The sequence below is a fragment of the Amphiura filiformis genome, chromosome 2, assembly GCF_039555335.1.
Source record: "Amphiura filiformis chromosome 2, Afil_fr2py, whole genome shotgun sequence".
NCBI classification, from domain to species: Eukaryota; Metazoa; Echinodermata; class Ophiuroidea; order Amphilepidida; family Amphiuridae; genus Amphiura; species Amphiura filiformis.
In genome coordinates, this window is record NC_092629.1 from 63,466,384 (window position 1) to 63,489,352 (window position 22,969).

Here is a 22,969-nt window from a genome sequence, read left to right on the forward strand (position 1 = left end):
TCAATAACATAATAAATACTATTGAACTCATATGGCAAAGATTATACAAAATACAAGCTAAAGCTAAAATGTCCTTATAAAAAGTACAATTTATAAGGGAATAGAAATCCCAAATTATTTAGCAGAAGTATTTGTTCGCACTTTAAATTGATACAAAGACATTATTTAATTCTTTGCGGATCTGAGGTGCAATTTCATTCCAAGTATTAACAGCTCTGGCATGGAATGTACGCTTGCCTGAATTTGAATTACATTTTGGTACAACAAGAGTATTTGATGAATGATTCCTGGTAATATGCATATGACTATCATGAACGAATTCAAATTTAGATGATAGATAAGATGGACCCAGGTTTCTTAAACACTTAAAAACTAAAATAAGAAGTTGATTATGCCATCTATCATTTAGTTTTATCCACTGTAGTGCACTCAATAAGTTACTTATTGGTGTTCTAATATCAGCAGATAAAATTGTCCTGGCTAGCTGATTTTGTAACACTTGTAGCCTTGCTTTAGACTATAAGCCATGCGTCTCTACAGCCCTTGGTTTTCCACTTTCGTTGTCCACTCTTGGGCAGAACATGAAAACACAACAAATCAAGAGTTAAGATATGTCTGAATTAATATTCAAAAAGTTCCCACGTTTTACTTTACTCATTTAGGAGTTATTTGGGGTTAAAAATGTGTTTTTCGTGATTTTTTTCCATTTTTGCCCAAAAATGTCAAATATTAAAATAGCTGTAACTTTCAAAATAAATTGAGTAGAAATTTTATTTCTATTGTAGATGTTACATATCACATGGATGTCTAATACTGGTGAATAAAAATGTCACAGCACAACTCTAAAATATAAAAAAAATGGATTAAAAAAAAATGTCATTATGTCAACCTAGTTATTCTGAACAAAAAAGTTAATGATGGTGAATGTCTGTGACCTATAGACCCATTCCATGTCAACTCCAGGGATGTGCACCGCAGCACCTCTTCAATTTTTTTTTTCTTTTTCTGTGTGGTGGTAGATATTGATGAGAAAGTAAAATCCCGAAAATTTGAGCTTCATACTCCATTTCGTTTTCCCGTGGCATCAATTTGAAATTTAGGGGGTCAGCATAAAAATGTGTCTTAACGCGAAAGACGACGTTTGGAGGTCCATAAATGTATAAAGGGAACCCTTTACAACTTTGAAAAGTATGTATCCTGGGATACTTATTTGTGTAGAATTCAAATCTGGCATCAGAAAACTTGAAACTCCTTTACTTTAAAAGATATAGGGCCCTCAAAATGCAACTTCGTCCATCCAGGACCAACTTTGGGGGGTCAGAACTCCAAAAGTAAAAATAATTTTTGTGTCCATTTTTTTGCCAGTCAGAGCCCTTTGGTAGGACATTACTCTTGTCCAATATTGAGCCTATTAGAATACTTTTAGCTGAGATATTACCCATGCAAAACCCCAATTGTACATCTTTTGTACATTTTGACCCCCCTGAAAACCAATGTCAGACAATTTGATCCACCATCAACTTCAGGTATGTTGAAAATATGTCCTTGGACAACATTTCTGAGAGATATTGGCTTGGGGTCTCGATGGCTTCAACACATTAGTTAGGTTTGCATTCTCCATAGACTTGTACATAAAGTCATTATACATGTGAAATCAAAATGTGTACAACTCTATGGAGTAGGCTAACCTAAGTGATGTGTTGAAGCCATCGAGACCCCAAGCCAATATCTCTCAGAAATGTTGTCCAAGGACATATCTTCAACATACCTGAAGTTGATGGCACAAAAATATGTTTTTTGCCATTTTTTTAATATTTTGGAGTTGTGCTGTGACATTTTTATTCACTAGTGTTAGACATCCATGTGACATGTAACATCTACTATAGAAATGAAATTTCTACTCAATTTATTTTGAAAGTTACAGCTATTTTAATATTTGACATTTTTGGGCAAAAATGGAAAAAAATCACGCAAACCCCATTTTAAACCCCAAATAACTCCTAAATGAGTAAAGTAAAACGTGGGAACTTTATGAATATTAATTCAGACATATATTTACTCTTGATTTGTTATGTTTTCATGTTCTGCCCAAGAGTGGACTACGGAAGTGAAAGATAAATGCCCATGTCCCATAGTCTACTTGAGATTCACAAGAAAACTACTCCATACAGAACTACCACAATCAAATTGAGGCATAACAAGTGCATTTGATAACATAACAATGGTACACGAGCGATGCAGTTACGGAGCGATGCAGAACATCTGTGTAAGAGATTTTGTTTTCGTTTTATTCAACTTCGAAAAAAAAAGTGAAACGGACGCCGGTAAATATCACTGCGTGTCCCGTCATCAGTTTTTCACCATTAGGTCTATAAAATGTATACAAAGTTAGGTTTCAATAACAGGAAACTTTTTTTGGCGACGACACCATGTCCATAAGGCATAGAAATGTTGTTTTTTGCCCCCGAAAGGTATTAGTGATCGCGCGCCATTATCGTGATGATCGGGGATTCCTTTTTTGTGATGAAGGCACCAGCCGAAATGTCCGTATTCCAGAATGTAATGAACATAACTCTGTACTCCCCGGGGAGATGATGTATTTTGCGACACTCATACCCCCTGGAATAGTGCATGATGGGAAAGAGGGAAAAAGGTCTATACCAGAAAGCGCCTCGTTGGCCGCTTCGCGGCCATGTGCGAGCGAGCTCGCACCCCCCCTTGAGGAACTAGAACTAGAACTAGTTATAATTTTGGCCACAGAGGGGCCTGAGGGTTCATGTGTCTGACCATGGTCTGACCAGGATTTCACTTCCCTGATCTGACCTGGGAATCCCAGCTGACTGCTTACAATAGCATCAAGCACACTGTATACAATACAGTTATATAGAACTCGGGGGGGGGTGCGCGCGGAAGCACTGAACAAGTGCTACTCTGGTATAGAACTAGCCGGGAGAACTAGTTCTAATTCCTCGAGGGGGGGTGGGTGCGCGCAAAGCGCGCATGACCGCGAGGCCAACCAGGCGCTTGTATAGGACTGGTGGATTTTGTAATGTCAGAGAGGGGTTGGCATGGTCCCATACAGTACAGGCACTGAACAAGTGCTACTCTAAAAAAAGTAGTATAGAGCCATTGCCCAAATAGCACAAGTAATTTATATGAGGTCTGACTATAAATACCACACCACAAGCAATCCGAGTTCTGACTGGGGCTCGTGCATTAGACGCATCAACATCAGCGCGCGTGCATTATTTTGTCTAATTTCTCTCCCATAATACGCGTTCATTAATAGTACTCTTTAAGTTTAGACTAATGCTTGTAGTGATAGTTTATAGATGCAAAACCCTGCCTCCAATCCTCATGTATGCAGATGACTAGTGTGTTCTATGAAAACCTTCCAACAAACTCTTGTACATGTACTACTAATGTTATTCAGAGTCCTGTAGTACTAGCTAATGAAAGCTTAATTTAAATGAAGAAATTTTAACCCAATTATGACAATTCTGATCATCCTTTTGGCAGGCGACATTCAAATCAATCCAGGCCCCAATAGTGATAATGACTCAAGTATGTCAGCTGATATGAGCTACCCATGTGGTGTTTGTGACATTCCAGTCCTAGACTCGGACAAAGCAATTGACTCAGTGACGAATGTGGTATTTGGTTACACGTAAATTGCATTGGTATTACCAACAAAGAGTACAAGAGGACTCGGTTGTTGATTTGTCAAATTCATTTAGTTCACTAGAAGATCAAGTTGCAGAAGATGAAAGCACATCCGCTCTGCCAGATAAATCATCTACTGGTACAGGTACTGCTGGCGCTTCTAAGTTCCCTAGTAACAATAGAAATAAAACAAGAACTAAAAAACACAGAAAGCTGAAAATAAATGACCGCTAACTGTCAGGGGTTGAAAGGAAAAGGCAAACAAAAAGAACTTGAACTCTTATTACATAATGAGCAGCCTGATATTCTCCTTGGCACTGAATCTTGGATTTCACCTGAATATCTGGATACGATCTTTCCAGATAACTATCTTGTCTGGAGACGGGATAGGAATGCCAATGGTGGTGGTGTATTCATTGCATATAAAAATGATCTCATTCTCACTGAATTGTCCGACTATGGGAAATATTGTGAATTTATCATGGCAAAGTTACAAGTAGTTAATAGCCCAACTCAGAGGATGATTTAAGGAAGCCCCATTATGCACTGTAAAAGTGTTATCACTAGAGTTTCAATTGCCACTTTACTTTTCAAATCCCATTGAACTCTGTGCAAAAGATGTTGTTTTAGAATTGCCCGTGTGTCATTATTACGTGGTCGATTTCAGGTCTAAAGTGATGTATGCATGAAGGATAATTCACACCTTCTGTAGATAACATAAAATGTGAAATCGACCAACCTTTTCAAGGTGTTTTTATTGTAAATTTATCTGTCAAAATTCAAATTTCACCATGCACGTGTGTATGCAGTGGGCGGGTAGTGGTGTCATGGAAAACTTGACTTCATTTGGATCAAAACTCCCCATCTTAATCCTGGGCGGGGATTTCAATCTGCCATCGATAGATTGGACATCAGAAGCTATTCGTCCTAGCCGAGAAAGGCGCAGGATTGGTTGTTTTAGTAAATATCCTATACTTAAGGTATAGGTAAATTTTACAATTCGCCACATATATAAATTGTACAAATAGCACAAATAGCTAGAAGTAAATGCAAAAGACAAGGGTTCAAAAGGGCTTTAACGTACTGGCCATATAAGCAATTTTGAACTTAGATTATTTTTCTCATATCCTAGTTGCTTCCAATGATCGCTATTTGTGCAATTTGTGCAATTGGTAGAAAGGGCTTTAAGGTGCCGACTATATAAGCAATTATGACATTGATCGCCAAGTCCCTTCTAGCCGTCAGCAATTTGTGCAATTTATGCAATTTTGAACTTAGATTATTTTTCTCATATCCTAGTTGCTTCCAATGATCACTATTTGTGCAATTTGTGCAATTGGTGGAAAGGGCTTTAAGGTGGCGACTATATAAGCAATTATGACATGCTGTACAAGCTGACTGTGATATTAAACCTGAGTTATGCAAGAGAAAAAGAAGAAAGGTTTACATCTACAGAAAAGCTAACAATGAGAAAATTCATGAAGATCTAGACCAATTTTCTCAGAAATTTGTCACGGAGCAAGACCAAAACCCAGGCGTTGAAGAGAACTGGGCAAACTTTAAGGATGCAATATTTCAGACTCTGAAGGAAAATGTCCCACAGAAAGAGCTCAAGGAGAAACCAGGTCTCCCATGGATTACCAGTAAGATCCAGAGATTGATGAAACACAGAAGAAAGGTTTATGACAAAGCTGTGCAATCTGGCAGTTTCACCACTGGGATATCTACAGAAACATTCATAAAACAATTAAGGAAGAAATCAAGATTTCCCATGACAACTACATTGCTGGGTTATTTGATGACACTCAGGATGGCTGCATGAAGAAATTCTGGAGCTTTATCAATAGCCAGCGGAAAGATAAAGTTGGTGTTTCACCATTGCTGGATGAAGCTAGTTCGTTAGCAACAACTGGTGCTACAAAGGCTGAAACATTATCCAAACAATACCAGAAAGTCTTCACTAAGGAAGATACCAGCTCCATCCCAGATAAAGGACCTAGTCCCTATCCAAAAATGGGTAGAATTGTCATTGAAGTATCTGGAGTTGCAAAGTTGGACTATCTAAAACCCACGTAAAGCGTCAGGTCCTGACATCCTGCCTACAAGGCTCCTGAATAGCTCCGGTACTAACAAGACTTTTCCAGCAGTCTCTTTATAGTGGCATTGTCCCCATGGATTGGACCAAGGCCAACGTTAGTGCTATTTTCATAAAAGGGAAACGATCTGACCCCGCAAACTACAGACCGGTATCATTGACAAGTATAACATGTAAGCTTCTTGAGCACATCATCTTCTTAAACATCATGACACATGCAGACTCCCTCAATATTCTTGCCAGTTTCCAACATGGGTTTAGGAAAGGTCACAGTTGTGAAACTCAACTGATTAACATCGTTGAAGAGCCGAGTAGAGGCCTCGACAGCAAACAACAACTTGACTGCCTGGTGCTTGATTTTTCAAAGGTATTTGACACCGTGCCACACCAGCGCCTCCTCCACAAGCTTGAAGTTCATGTTGCATCCGGGGTCCCGCAGGGCACGGTATTAGGCCCTTTAATGTTTCTCCTCTATATCAACGACATTGGAGAAGGTCTGACTTCAAAAATACAACTATTCGCTGATGACTGTTTGCTGTTTAAAGAAGTTAAGACCAAAGAAGATGCTGACTCTCTCCAACTCGATTTTGATAAAGTACCGGTAGTTCAATGGTCACATTCTTGGCAAATGTTATTCAATACCAATAAATGTTCTGTTCTGAGAGTCGCCCAGAAGAAAAAGCCAATTACCACCAATTACACCATGAGTGGAGAAACTCTTATGCATGTTGACCAGCAAACATATCTTGGAGTTGAACTTACCAAAGATCTTGATTGGGGACCTCGCATCAAGAAAGTCACTGCCAAAGCCAATAAGACCTTGAATATGGCCAGAAGGAATCTCTATACCTACTCCCAGAAGATGAAGGAGAGTGCCTACATTAGTCTAGTGCGACCAACTTTAGAGTATGCCCAGACTGTATGGGACCCTTACCAACAAAGTCACATTGACCAAGTAGAAAGGATTCAGAGAAAAGCAGTCCGCTTTGTATCTGGAAACTACTCAAGAACAGCTAGTGTAACATCTATGAGAGAGGCATTGCAGTGGCCCACACTTCACCAAGGATGATGCGTTGCTAGACTAACAATGTTGCATAAGACGCAGAACAACATGTCAGCTGTCAACATTCCAGACTACATCCATAGACCTTCCAGACTACTTCGTGAACAACATGACCAATCATACATTAACATCCAATGCACCATAGAATAGTATCGCTCATCATATTTCCCAAAAACTATCAGATGTTGGAACCTTCTTCCCAGCTCACTGGTTCAGATCGCAACACACACTGCTTTTCAATCTAGCCTTTGGAACTTAATCACTGATGGCCAGGTGGAAGTCGGCAGACCACGAGACCCAGACATTAGGACACGAATTGGAAGCTGCAGTCAACAGCAGCAGCCCATCGTGATCTTCTAATTATTCTGCTGTTCTGGTTTTTTATCCCGCACACCACTGTATTATATTGTCTGCACGATTCGTTACGATGTGATCATCGGTGATGTCGCCCTTTTCTTTGCACCATGGACCATACAACCCTATTGGAGGGTTCTGTTCCAGTATTCCTGTCGATGTAAGCATGGAAGAAAGAGATAAGAAGGAACCACAACGAACGCATTCACTTTGTCCACTCCCTTTACCGACATTTAATTGACATTGTTATTCATGAGGATTTACTTTGATCAATACCCCGCGTTAAACAGGTGATTGGTATTGTACTCCATGTATTTGCATGTATTCTGGAGCGTGTCTGAAGGATGATTTGAACTAATGACCTTCCGTGCAAGCACCCTATAGGATTTTCTCTGGTGACGTGATTATCGGTCATTGATGGCCTACATCTTTTTCTTCCATTTCGCCCAATTTTTCCGAACTTTGATGACTTTTTTCTCAGAGTTGGCAGTCTTTGGCACTGAAACGAGTTAGCTAGTTACGATTATACACATATAAACTATTAAATTAAACAGGTTTCATGTACCGGACTCAATCGGAACAGTGTGCATTATTTAAGAACATTTTGCATCTATTTGTCATCGAAAAAGTCACCAAAATCTTACCTTATTTGCTAAAGATGAAACTCAGCAAAAAAACGGCCGATTTTGATGACCTTTTCGATGTTTTAAAGGACATTTGTTACACAACACGATCAAGAAAACAGTTTGACTGTAGATCCCAAAACAAAGCTACTAATCATGTTCAGAGCATCAGTGAAATTCCATAATCTTACTTCTGGGTAGCGTTTGTTTGTTCTTGGATGGGTTTGTTATAGTTTTTTTCCAGTAATGATTTCGCCAAGCATCGATCGCGGTAAATGGATCATACATGAAAGGAAGTACCATTGATAGCTTTTCTTTTCATGCGTCAATAGATAAGCGGATTAAAACTTGGCCGATCGAAGTCGTTGTGGTTCCTTCTCATCTCTTTCTTCCATGATGTAAGATAGATGTAGATGTACGCATGCACAAGGATCAAGCCTTGCTAAATGTGATCGCTGATGGTGTCCATGATAAACAAATAGACAATACGCACGTAGCAACCCATATTGATCTTATAACAATAAACTATCGGGCCATTATTTCTGCAGGGGTCAAAATCTGTTTTTGGGGCGCCCGCTACGGCGGCGTCCCCATTATTTGGCTTGACTTTGCAAAAAGCTTCTAATTTCAGTCTTGCTAGATTTACTTCGTAACTGTTTTGCTTAAAATTATGCCCAGCTTAGAAATAAAACCACAATATGCTTGGATTTTATTTTATTATTGTTTTCTGATGTGCACGGGATAAAATGTTGTGCGTATATTCTTTGTTTAAAATACAAAATTAATGGACTTATAAAAACACCAAATACATCGTGACCTTTGTATGGTCAGGTATGGTTTAAACTGCAGTTTACCGCCTCTTAGAACCCGATAGACGGTGACATTTGACCATTCTAATTATGTATGTTTTGAACATGTTTGCACATGAACTAGTTGTTTACAGTGTGAAGAATCTACAACATGCTCATCTATCAGGGCACAGTTCTTTAACCCCAATACATTTGTGCATTCATTGAATGACCTTTGAAAATGTGAGTACAAAAACTCATACTCTGCAACTTAAGGTCAAATTTTGCACTATGATTGTTTAATTGAGGTTATTGATAATATGCCACTGGAATGAGGCCATTGTGGTCCATAGTGACCTTTGCACACCTAATCCTTAAACCAAACAAAACAGCCACTGACCAATCATGAAATCACTAATTGGTTTATGTGCTAACTGATTGTGACCAAATATTAGAACACAGCTCAGTATCTTTGTGGTGGCTATCTCTGATAAAAAACATTAATTAACGAATTTCAATTCTGCTCAGCAGAGAAAGGAATAAATTCGAAAGACATGATTGTGTTGAAGGTCAGAAGTGTGTTTGCAACCCGAGTTGCCAACCCCGCGATATGGTAGCCCAATTAGGCGACTTTTAACTCGTGGTTCACCGTTGTTGGGCAGTTTAAAGCAATGATGTTTACCCATAATGCTGAATGAAATAATATTTACTGTAATATGCCTAACTGCTGGGAAGGGTTCTTAGCAAGGTAAAGTGAAAGAAACCCCAATGGCTATTTAAAATAGAGTTCTATGGCCGATTTAAAGTCATAATTATGACGTAATTTTGTTATTTATTAATTACTATTTTTAGCAGAATTAATAACATAAAAATGGGCTGTGCCTGTCTCATGAAGAATAACGATCGATCTTACCCTTGATTTAACAGGCCTGTCAATTTCTTGGAATTGTTTGATATGAAAGGAGGGTATGATTTTTTGTATAAGTTTTAAGTATTTCCTAGCCTCTCTTAGCCACAGGGTTGGCTACAAAAGACACATACCTTAGGATAAACTGGCATGAGTGCGCTGACCCCAGGTTTTCAACATTTCAGGATTGTTTGTGGACGGAGGTCGGGTGAAAAGCGAAATTACGTTTACATGACTTTGTCGAAATTCGTCGTGTGACAAGAATGAGTGTATAGATGACTAGGGGGGGGGGGAGCTTACTTATTTGTATCTTCTATACTATCCATCATATACCCTAGGCCCTGCATAACAAAATTCAACAAAATTCAATATCCAAAGCAATATCCTCACTACAATAGGTCCCCAAAACAGAACTCCCACCCCACATAATCGCAAATTGACACGAAAGCATTTCTCTCGATTTTGTTCATCATATCCCGTCCAGCTCACATTGGGCGCCCCATTCCTTTTTTAAAGGAATTTTTATTTAACCGAGGGGTTCAAAAATGTACCATGCAATGCGCAAGCAAGCAGGTCAACTTGGGCTTATTACTTAAATTGTTTTAACTAATATTAAAACGTTCTTTTATTCTTTCAGAATTGATTCAGTCATGTTACTTAAGGAAGGGTTCAAGGTGATGAGCTGCGATCTTTCAGATAAGATGGTAATGCATGCCTTCAGAGAAAGATGGGCCAGGCGCAAAGAAGCAGCTTTCGATGAATGGGGTAAGTCTGTCCGGTCTTGTCTAAACTTGTCTTAAGATCTGGTGATACTGATTCCTAAAAAAGGAAGGGTTGATGCGAGCGCAGCGAGCCGTTTTAGAACTAGCGGATGCAAAGCATATTATGCCTAGATCATTTCGGTAACTGGCAATAACCTTTGATGACGTAATAATCTGCAAAAAGATTTCGGGATTTATATCGAAATGGTCCATTGAACTCGGCACAATTCCTTCTAATAATCTAGTTTCTTTTCTTCAAACTCCATCCAGAAATTGATGTTGCCAACTGGCTCACACTTGACGGAGACATCTCAAAGCCAGGAGATGGGTTCGACGCCATCATCTGCATCGGCAACTCCTTCGCTCATCTGCCCGATTTCGACGGAACACAAAGTAGCCATCGCCGGGCGTTAAGGAACTTCGCTAAGATGCTGAAACCTGGTGGAGTTATGATTATTGATCATCGCAATTATGACGCCATTTTGGATACCGGCAAAGCACCTGAAAAGAACATCTACTATCACGTGAGTTGCATCTCTTCGTTTCTATCTGTTTGTCTGTCTGTTTGTCTGTCCTTGTCTCTTCCTCGTCACTTCTTGCCCTCCTGTACTCTCCCCTCCTCACTCTTTTCCCAGCAAACTCGTTCTTACATTATTCGCAAAAGGCTAGAAAAGTCATTGTTATATTAAGGGTATAAAACGTTTTCATAACATTCAAAAACATTTGAAATATTCTAACATACTGAGTCAAAATATTTGACATAAAATGTTCGCAAAAATTATTTTACATTTGACAACATTTTAAACATTTCATGGCCTTGATTTTTTTTTTAAACCAAAATATAATCTAATACTTTTTATTTCTATCATTCCCTTGTTTCTCCCATTCCTTCCATCGTGAGATTTTGAGGCGGAAACGAAAACTATTTTGACGATACTTGGTTAAGGCTGGTGATCGACACCTAGCATAAACTATCAAATTGATCCTGCTCAGAATGCTTGTAGATTTAAATGATTAGATAGTACGATGACTCCAACGAAAGCCAAGAACCGCAAAATGCAAGTGGTTTTCCTAGTATCTTGATCACGTTATTTGGCATGATTCCAGCATACTGATGAACCAGAGATAACTATTAACCGCCTCTTTATATGCATATGACTATAGATAGAGGGCAGCGTTGCCGATTTGTAAGGCACGTTGTAAAATGGTGTCATTGTCAACACTTGTATTCTGCCGGTTGCGAAGGCATTAATCCCCTGTTGTTAAGCAATTTAGAATTGGATTACGTAACTGATCTGCTCAGGTGACTGCACTGACGCTGGGCAGTGTAGTAAGCAACACATTTTGGGACTAAATTAAGAAAAAAAATCTAATTATGATAAATGACCTGAACTTGAACCCGAGACTTTATATATTATCGTAATCGGCCACACAACGGCCGAGATGCATGTGGATATGTTTTGTACACAAACCTGTTCAATTCGGCACAGATACAGTGAAGAAAACATTTAAAAAATCACTTTCTTAAAATTTGCCCCTCCAGGTTTCAGATTTAGGTCGCTCCGTGTGGAGAAACGATTGGGTCCTGATGGGACCAGGCTCAAACAAAATGCTCACGCCATGCTAAAAAGCCTATATAAGCATGCTCGTCTTTTTGGAAAGAGAAGTGAGAAATGGATTTGAAGACAAAGAAGAAGGAAAAGAAGGCCATTCCCAACAATCAAGTTAACAATTTTACTGTCAGCCTTTGGGTGTGTGTTCTTGTGCTCCACTGTGCTCCATGGGCACTGTGTCTTAATATACAGTACCCCAGGAGCATGAAGCGTTGAGACAACAACTCAATTAATCAAGATTCATTCATCATTTTCATTCATCATTTATTTCCATATCAAATAAATACACAATTACATACATCAAAATCAGGTAATATTAAATTATCAAAATACATCAAAATCAGAAAAATAACTTAATTACAACAAGATATTTCGTGGGTCATATTACCGTTTATTCTAATTCGCCAGAATGCGGAAATCACTAGGATTTATTATTTTCTAATCTGCAGGGTAGCAGCATCAAAGATATCACAACATCAGTGACGTATGTCGATGCCAAACCAGCTACAATCACACTTGATTACTTCCTTGACACTTCTCTGGCCCCAGAACATAACAACAACAACAATAAAGTGGTTCAGAATGGGGGATCTCCGCCTAGACACAAGGATAAGGACGTGGAGGAGGATACGATATTCAGGTAATACGAAGGCTCTTTTATCCGAAGAACCGATTAAGAAAACCCGTTAGCCAGAAGACCTGCTGTTACTCGAAAGCCCGGGGGCTCGAAAGGCCCGCTGCACTATTTTGCAAAGACCTTAAGCACTGGCCAACCGATCGATCGCGTAAAATGAAAAGTATAGAGGGTATGCAATACGACGTCACTCATGACCGAGTCATACTCATTTAAATAAAATATTTCAATAAAATTCTGGCCTCCGTAAGGTACCATGGGGAAATTCGCATGGTAATACAGTAAAACCCGTGATAGGTATGAATGGTTCATAAAGTGTGAATTCGAACTAGAGACATGTCCCCAAGGAACTTAGATAGAAAGGAGAAGCAATAAATTACGTAATGCTCTGTTGCCGATTTGATTTGCCGACAGGCTATTAATAGAAGTGGTACCATTGTTTCGAACACTAACTCAACAGGCGAGTGTCCACAATAAAGTTATGTTTAAGCGCATCACTTGAGAAAATGGTACCATTGTTCTCACTTATCCCAAATGTGTGCTTGTGTGGGTCTGAAGACTTATAAAGGAGGCTTATAGCTGTCGATGTACACTACTTTATCACCCACCTGACTTTAGGCACTTCCATTTAAGGGGGTACTACACCCCTCGATAAATTTGTGTATATTTTTGCATTTTTCTCAAAAACTAATAACAGTGGTAACAAAAGTTATGTATATTATAGGGGCAAGGAATCCAATTACTACACTGGAATTTCAGTGACCCAAGACAAGCGGTTTGTTATTTATGATAAGAAATAAGGTACCGCTGGGATGTACCTCGTTTCCTATCATATGTACTGAACCGCTTGTCTTGAATCACTGAAATTTCAGTGTAGTAATTGGATACCTTGCCCCAATAATATACATTTTTATTACCAGTGTGTTATTATTTTTTGAGGAAAATGCAAAAATAGTCAAAAATTTACCACAGGGGTGTAGTACCCCCTTAAATAAACTGAGCTCAAAGAGAAACTTGTAATTTTTCACAAAGTCATATCTTATAATCCTGTCCATCTAAATGAACCAAAATGACACAAAAGTTTACTTCAATACTCTACTCAAAACACATGTCCGTAACCAAGCAGTTATCCAACTGACACAACAGCAAAATGTACTGTCATGGAACCGCGCTTCCTGGACCACATTCACAGCCCAATTATTGGCATCCAGCACAAGAAAACTTGCACAGATGATAATTCCCAAAGAGCAAGTGGACTAGTGGGGAGCAAGACCCGTTTCTTGAAAGTGCTGAAAAGCAGAAAGCAGTACGGTACCGTTTTGAATAAAACTACGCCATAATGTTCTGCCTAACGGGTCTTTTGAATTTCCCTTGACCAGCAGGTCTTCAGAATAACGGGTCATTATTAAGCACACAAGTCAAACTTTTAAGTAGTGGGTCTTCCAACCAGTGGCGAAGCGACCGGTGGGCACGGTTGTTTGATGTATATAGAATTAGCTTCATTATTAACTAAATGCTAACTATAGATGGCGCTATTTATCCTAAATCATATTTCGTTATTTGCAAGGGTTAGGTGATTAATACTGCCATTAAAACACCTGGAATAGGTGAAACAAGCAACAAGGAAATTTTATAAACATATTTGATCAAACGATAAAAGGAATTATTTGTATTGAAAGCTTGAAAGAGTAATTTTCAGTAACTAAATAGCGCCACCTATTTTGTCATTAATAGATACATTTTATATCCAAAAAAAAATTTAAAAATGCTATAAAAGTGAATAATTTTGTAAAAGAGGGGAAATTAAAGTTGAGAATGACTCAAAAGCATCTGTATACATAAAACATGATATTACTTGTGGCTGTTTAAGCCTAAAATTTGGTTGTACATGATATTTTGTTTGAAAAATTAATAAATGATCCCATCAAACAACCGTGTGGGCACGTGCCCTGGGCGCCACCCCTAGGGGCGCCGAATTGACCAATTCAGCATCGATTCTGCGCCCCTGCAAGCGATGAATGTCAACATTTTAGCGCGCATTTGAGGACAAAATCATTTGAAAGATCAATTTTCGGCCAAACATGCCGCTGATGCTGCCATTGTTTAAAGTTCCTCAAACTTATCCTTTACTTATTTCATTTTCAATTTACAGATTTCAATTAACTTACTACCCACACCGCCTGAATAGCTTCACCAGTCTCCTCTACGAATGCTTTGATAACCATATTACACATACAGTCTATGGTGACTACAAACCAAAGGGCGAGGTAGAGACGCCAGCTTATTACATACATGTTGTGGAGAAGAACTTATAAATACACCAAGTAGATCTTAGATAGATCTGTACCCAGTGGCGTAGCCAGTACTTTTTCACGTAGGGTGGTGTGGGCAAAGGGGAAAAGCAACTTTCAAGGGGGTGGGGGCAACATATGACGAAAATAATTGGCAAAAATGGGCTAAAATACCGATTCGTAATGTAACCGTTTCGTGTGTTTTTTTTGCCCCCGAATTTTTTATTCCTCCCCCATCAAGAAAGCTGGCTACGCACCTGGGGGAGACTTCGGAAGGGGTGAGCTGCCTCCCCCTTGGATACACCACTGCTGCACCCATGGGCCCACTAATGAAAGCTGCTGCCACAAAATCTGCGGCCACGAAACTTGGACAAAATCGCCAAAGTTCTATATCAGTGATAATGGCCACAAATCTCAATGAAATTTCCGGATTTTGTCCCAACTCTCAGATTTTGTCCTGGTTTTGTGAGACTTCAATGTAGATTTTGTTTAAAAAAACCAAAAAACAAAAAACAAAACAAAAAGAAACAAAACAAAAAACAATAAAAAACAAAGATACCTGAGAAGATGTGCAAACAGCTATTCCATTTGAAATGCATACACCCCTATGAAATATCACATAATCAAACACCTAGTGTGAAGGGGTCTGCATAAACCGCACGGGCTATATTAAATGCTTATTCAGTGATTTGCTCGTTCAGAAAATCGTATAAAATCATCTAAGTTCAGTTTTTACACCTTTGATAATAGCATTTAGACTTTAAAAGTGGTTAGGTCCATTAAGCCACGTATTTAAGACGAATAGTTCCTGTTACATAAATGGAATTGCTCCATTATGTCCAATAAATAATTATGATAATAGGAACATTATCGACAAATTTCAGAAATTTTGCACCCCACAAAGCGCAAATTTACTACGTTATGAACACATGTAATGTAAACTTATGGAAAACACATTTTTCCATCAAAACACACGCCCCAATTAGTATTTAGCTCGTGCGGTTTATGCAGACTAGTCTTGGCACTTTCTGAAAAAATAGTCCATAAAAGGGATCGGATAGCAACGTTGTTTGCACAGTATTTATTATGGGCACTTCATATCGAATTGCATTCTGAATACGAGGATTGTCCTTCTGATATCAATTTTTTAATTCGCAATTCAAATTATTCAAAATTAATATTTTTGACATTAACAGTCCTCAAGTTTATAAATCTAATGATATGCACTTAATTTAAAGTGTAAGCAGCTGAGAAGAAAAGCCGTCCATCATTTGAAAATGTTGACCTTTCGTATTGAAGATGTATATATTTTTTCAAAGACCTAATACTTTTAAGTCTTTTGGGAAACGTTATGCATTCTTCAGTACGAAAATCAAAATTTTCAATTGATGGTCGGCTTTTCATTCCAGCTGCATATCATTAGAAGTGCATATCATTAGAAGTGCATATCATTAGATTCATAAAGATTACTTCGAGGACCAAAAATATAAATTTTTAACAATTTGCCATAAAAATTGTATTATATTGCGAATTTCAAAAATATTTGATATCAGAAGGACACTCCTGGTATTCAACACGCAATTCGATGTCTGTGCTCAGGTTCCACAAAAAATACTGTGCAAACGTTGCTATCCGATCACTTAAAAGGCCCATTCAGTGATGCTCAGCAGACGAATCGTAAAAATGATCAAAATTAAGATTTTTGAACCTTTATCGTTGTCATAGATGTGCTAACAAAGCCTGCTTGTGGTTAAACCGAAAGCCACCTATTAGACAAATGAAACATTTTACATGAATCTGTAATAGTCTTGGATATTTGAATATGACTTATCTTTTTCAAATGCTGATGTTTTCCTCGGGTTTTGCCCAATTTTTCACAGAAAAAATACCCAATATCAAATGTAATGACTTATCCTTCACTCATATAGGTCATATGTAAACAATTTTCATTTTTTTACATTTTCGATGGGATCACTGAATGGGCATTATTTATTATACAAGTATTATAATAAATTTTTTGTAATCATCCAATATTTTTGAGTTTAATGCAATAATACGTGTATTGTATGTTTTTATTGATTTTTTGTCTAGCCTATATCTCAATGTTGTGATTGCCGAATTTGGTCCAATTGGATAAGGTCGTGTTAGATATTCTGTTTTTTGTCTTAATTTTTATTTATTTAATATTGAATATGTTTGATGCAATAATATGATTGTAAATATTGTTGTAATTCATTTCCGGCTGCGATTTCAATAATGGGATCATAAACCTCAATAAAGAAAATAATATTCTTTTGAAAATCCACGTTGTCTCCATTCTAGTGGTCATAGGAATCGTCGTTCTATATATATTTCGAGGTATTGTTTTTAGCCACTGTCGTGCATCTATCGCCTCCCAACACGGGCGATAATCGCGACATTATTTTAAGCAAAACAATGAAGCGAAGCCAAGTTGTTTTACGCCAAAAATGTCGTCCGTGTTCTGCCTATATGAGACGATACATGCACGAGAATGGCTAAAAACAATACCTCCCAAGTTATTCCAGTGGCGTAGCGACGGGGGAGGGGGCACCGAATTGGCCAACTCGGCATCGATTTAATATGCGCCCCTCCAAGCAAATTGAATGTCAAACTATTTTCGCGTGCATTTAGCCCGGCATTTAGGCACAAAATCATTTAAAGATCAATGAAGACCGATATTTGACGGTAGGCCCGATTTGTCCATATATTGTTTCAAGAAATGGGGAGGTGTGGGGGGGCATTATGTAGCCCTGGGCGCCAAAACCCCTAGCTACGCCACTGCTTTATTCTCAATCTTAAACAAGATATTCCTGAAAAAAATTGGTGTCAGTTCAATCGGACACGGTTATTATTATTCAATTGCGTGAGATTTTTTAAAAAGCAGACTTTTAATGGAAGTAGATGTATTGCAGAATTTGTATTGAAGGGCTGGTTTGCATTCATTTCTTTTTAATTTATTTAACCTTCGGGGTTTTCAACTGAAACGTTTATACTTATCTTGTACTTTATCTGGAAATACTAGTAATTACAACATTAAAATGAGTAATGGCCAATGGGTATGTAATTTAACTGGAACAGCCTAATTGATATCGATATCAATATTGACGTCACAGATTCGATTTGTCACATGATCGTCAAACCTGAATTATTTTGATAGATTGAAGTTCACAATATGCAATTTGATTAGGGAAATCTTTTTAAATAAAAAAAAAGAAAAAGAAATAAATAAAAATACACAATACACCGTGCAGGAGTCGCATTAATTCTAAGCAAGACAGCACAAAACGCACTTCTTGGATATAACCCAATTTCAGCACGCCTCATATCAGCAAGATTCAAAACACAGAATGGAGCAATGACCATTCTGCAAGTATATGCTCCAAACACAGCTGACCGTGAAGAAATGGTAGACGATCTTCTCCAGACTACAGTAAATAGAACTCCAAAAGTGATGTCCTCATCATCATGGGAGACTTAAATGCTAAAGTTGGAACTAACTGGCAACACTGGGAAAATATCCTAGGTAAACATGGTTATGGTGAAGTAAACCAATACGTGGTGAAAAACTTCTTAACTTCTGTGCCGTAAATGATTTGTATTAGCAATACAATATTCGAGCAGAAAAAGGATTCAAGACAATGGACATGGGAGTCAACAGATTAACGCACGTGCAACAAAATAGACTATATCATGATTAGCATCAAGTGGAAAAACTGCAAAATGCCAGAAGCTACCCAAGCGCTGACATTGGATCAGACCATCAGCTTGTAATAGCCAATATATGCATGAAATTCCACACAATCAAGAAAGCCAAATATCCAAAACAGTACGATATCTTCAGACTCAAAAACCCCCAAACCAGAAGGGACTACGAAATTGAAATTGGAGGACGCTTTGCTCCACTAATGGAACAGGATGATCAGGACACTGAAAACATGTGGACAGAAATTAAAAAACGCCTTTAGTGAAACATCAAAGAAAATACTTGGATACAAAAAGAGCCAAAAGGAAAAACCTGGATAAGTGAAGAAGTTATCCAGCTTGCCCAGGAAAGAAGCAAAGTCAAACAAGAGAAACTTACTGATCCAACCAAACGGAGCAGATATAACTTCCTAAATCGTGAAATTAAGCGAAAAACCAAAGGATGCCGAGACAAGTGGCTTAAAGACCTATGCATCAAGGTAGATCAAGCACACCAAGCTGCAAAATCCAAAGAAGTCTACTCAACAATCAAGAAAATTACAAAGAAAGCAACCACCAAAATGCAAACAGTGAAAAGCAAAGTGGGAAAAATACTCTCTGAAGCAAATGATGTCAAAGAAAGATGGAAAGAGAACTTTCAAGATCTGTACAACATCTGTACAACAAACAGAACCCAGTTAACAAAGATCTCGCAAATAGTATCCCCCAAATGCCAACCTCTGCTGAGGAACCGGACATCCTATCGTCAGCTAAATAAAGAAACTTTCCGATGGAAAAGCCCCGGGCTACGACAGCATTACTGGTGAAGAACTGAAAGCAGCAGGAGACATAGGAGTTGATATTATACAAAAATTGTGCAAGAAAATTTGGGACGAAGAGGAGTTTCCCAGCGACTGGGGAAAGGCAATCATCACCCCATTTATAAGAAAAAGGACAAGCTAGACTGTGGCAATTACAGAGGAATCAGCCTACTTAGTCACTCATGCAAAGTTCTCACTCTAATTCTTCAAAGACGCATCATGAAAAGGGCTGAAGAAATCCTTTCAGAAGCGCAAGCTGGGTTTAGACCAGGCCGGTCAACAATTGATCAACTGTTCACCCTGAGACAGATTATGGAAAACACCTCGAAAAGGACAAAGGACTCTTCTGCTGCTACATTGACTTCGAAAAGGCCTTTGATTCTGTGTGGCAAGAGGGCCTGTGGAAGGCACTTGGATTCTTCGGATTCCCCAACAAAATCATTAAGCTCCTTGAAGCACTCTACCGGAAATCTGAAAGCGCTGTAAGAGTGAACGGAGAGTTAACAGAATGGTTTACTACTATAGTTGGAGTGCGACAAGGGTGCGTGATCTCACCTCAGCTATTTAATATCCTTCTTGAGCTGGTCATGTTATATGCTCTACACGACACAAACATAGGAGTAAACATTCAGGGACAGCTTATCAATAATCTACGCTTCGCGGATGACATTGCACTTGTTGCTGGAGTGAAAACGACCTACAAACTCTGGTTGACCTTGTGCGTAAAAGCAGCACATCACTGGGACTGAAAATCAACATAGGAAAAACTTAAGTACAGGCAATTACCAAAAAGTACACAAAGATAGATATAAAAATCAATGAAACACCACTAGTCCAGGTTGAGGAGTTCACATACTTATAGGAGGGAAGCTCTGTCAAACGGGATCCTGCACAGAAGACGTGAAATTACGCATTGGGAAAGCCATAGGGACTGTTCAGAAACTCCACAAGATATGGAGCGCCAAAGACATACAGAGAAGCACTAAGATCGAGCTCTACAAAGTACTTGCCCTCTCAATACTGCTGTATGGAGCGGAAACATGGACTCTAAAGAAAGAAGATGAAAACAGACTTTCAACATTTGAAATGTTGTGCCTAGCCTTCGTAAAATAATGGGAGTGTCGCGTCTCGACAGGATCAGAAACACCAACATTCGCAAAACCCTTGACATGGAGTTTACCATCCTGGACAGAATATCAACAAAAAGACTCCGATACTTCGGCTATATCCAGAGAATGCCACCATCACGTTTTCCCAAATTAGCATTTGATGCACATATCCATGGCAAACGCCCAAGAGGGAGACCACCAAAACGATAGAGTGACTGCCTGAAAGCCGATTGTAGCAAAGTAAACATCAACTCTTTGGTCAAAGCTAGCAGACTAGCTCAAGACAGAAGGAAGTGGCAGGACATCATGAAGCAGATGGCACCACTCAACCCCAATTGGAGTGAACGCCATAGGTCAAGGTAGGTCAAAAATTCTTTTAAAAAAAGTTTTAAAAAAGTTCTCTTATTCACAGTGAAGCTATGCAATTTGATAGATTGAAATTCACAATATGCAATTTGATTAGGGGAAAGCTATTCCAGAGGGAGTATGTAAATTAAATGGAACAGCCATTTCAGAGGGAGTATGTAAATTAAATGGAACGGCCAATGGGTATGTAATTTAACTGGAACAGCCTAATTGATATCGATATCAATATTGACGTCACAGATTCGATTTGTCATATGATCGTCAAACCTAAATTTGATAGATTCACAATTATGCTATTTGATTAGGGGAAATCTATTCCAGAGGGAGTATGTAAATTAAATGGAACAGCTATTTCAGAGGGAGAAAAGCAATCATGTTCATTTTTGCAGTAAATGTCCGGAAAAACTAATGTTTGGTATACATGTACTGTATATTTTTTTCAAACCCTGGTGTGTTAAACTTAGGTATGAAATGTAGGCTATAAGATTTTCGATTTTCACAGGCTTTAACTTGCCCCATGAGCTTTTTTTTTGGGTCAACGTTTTTGCTTTTCAAAGTAACATAATTCGCCAATGAAAGATTTCCCAACTTTCTAAAGCACATCATTGGGCTATATATCAGTTTTGTCAGAATTTCCCCCAATTACCCCCGCCATCTCGAGCTGTGGCACTGTTAGTGACAAAAAAGGTATAGTTACACTAGTTTTCCATAATTTTCCGCCCTTCTTTCATTAATAATTACGCTTACTGTCCGCCCTTTTTCCTTTAATAATTCTTCTTGATGCCTCTTCATCTATTGTCGCTCCTCCGTTTTTGCCGCCCCTGCTTTTACCCCGGGTGGCTTGCGCCCCAAGCCCTCCCTCACTCCAAAAAAAAGTACGCGCATGTAATTATTAACACTCTTGATCACGCTTTTGATTATTCAGAAATGTTTCCTAAAATTTCTTAAATACCGCCCCTTAAAAACAATAGTATTTACGACATTCCGTTTGGGTCACCTTGAACCAAATGTCTAACTCAAAGCCATTTGTGGCGACGCCTACAATTGTTCTCGAATTTCTTCCTTTTGCATGATTGTAATGCCCAATGGGGCACTAAAATATGACGCGAAAGACTAAGCCTGAAGTGCTTTAATTACATTAAATTTAAGTTTTTATATAAAATCCGGAGATCTCCGCGATTTTATTCAGAGCACCGATCGAGTGGTGGCTAAACGGTGTGCCCATCACTATTCGTCTTACGTATTGTTACGTCCCAGCTGCGTGACGTCTTGATACGTCCCAGCTGCGTGAAGCTCCGCCGTAATAATACGATCGGCGAGCTAATACACGCATTTTATAGGCACCGGGAATTTTATTCGTTTTACCTCATTTGTTTGGCTCGAAATTAAAAAAGGTCAATGTATCAGTGAAAATAACATTTAAATAGGAATCTATTCTTTATGCAAATCACACAATACACAATAAAAATAAAAAGCAAACAAAACTTCTTGTAAATGCCATGCGTTTTATTAAATGTTGATCTGAATAGTTTTATACAAGGATGTTTGTAAACGCCAAATGTTTTGATTATGACAATAAATATCAGCACTTAAAACGCACCGCAAAAACAGTGTATAGATATTGATCACTTTTCTTTGTCACAACATGCACAAGGTATCAAATTCCTAAACATGTTTAAATGCAAATCGAGGACAATGTGGTATATAGAATAACGCCTGATCTCTGGACACTGTTTTTGCAGTGCGTGTTGCAGTGTATTGATTTATTAACGTTGTAACTTGATTTATTTTCTTAAAATACAAACGCAAAGCATTTTAAAGTATAAAGAACATGTTTCGATTACAGAGTATTGCAGTGTATTGATTTATTAACGTTGTAACTTGATTTATTTTGTTAAAATACAAACGCAAAGCATTTTAAAGTATAAAGAACATGTTTCGATAAAAAACGCCATGGGTTTAAAATAAAAACGGCATACACACTACGTGATAATGGGAAAAGTAAAAGTAAACGCTACATGTTTATTTGTTGTTATCAACAAAACAAGAAAAAACCCCGCTTTTTTGAGTGTGTGCTATCTACGATCTATCGTTACAGAGTTATTTTGGAGTAAAAACGGCACATTTTGTATGTAGAGGGTAACATGACAAAGAGTTTGTTTAGCTGAAAAGAATGATA

General features: G+C 38.3%; 1 protein-coding gene across 1 annotated transcript in view; it reads left to right on the top strand.

Annotated features, from left to right (window-relative positions):
* The window catches only part of LOC140146523 (glycine N-methyltransferase-like), a 37,474-nt gene extending 20,377 nt beyond the window's left edge, over positions 1–17,097 (top strand). The window contains exons 2-5 of the mRNA XM_072168399.1: positions 10,131–10,258; positions 10,525–10,778; positions 12,317–12,507; positions 14,654–17,097. Coding sequence (XP_072024500.1) covers positions 10,131–10,258; positions 10,525–10,778; positions 12,317–12,507; positions 14,654–14,816 — 736 coding nt within the window. The 3' untranslated portion in view covers positions 14,817–17,097. The remainder of the gene's footprint in view (positions 1–10,130; positions 10,259–10,524; positions 10,779–12,316; positions 12,508–14,653) is intronic.
* The last annotated feature ends 5,872 nt before the right edge of the window (positions 17,098–22,969 follow it).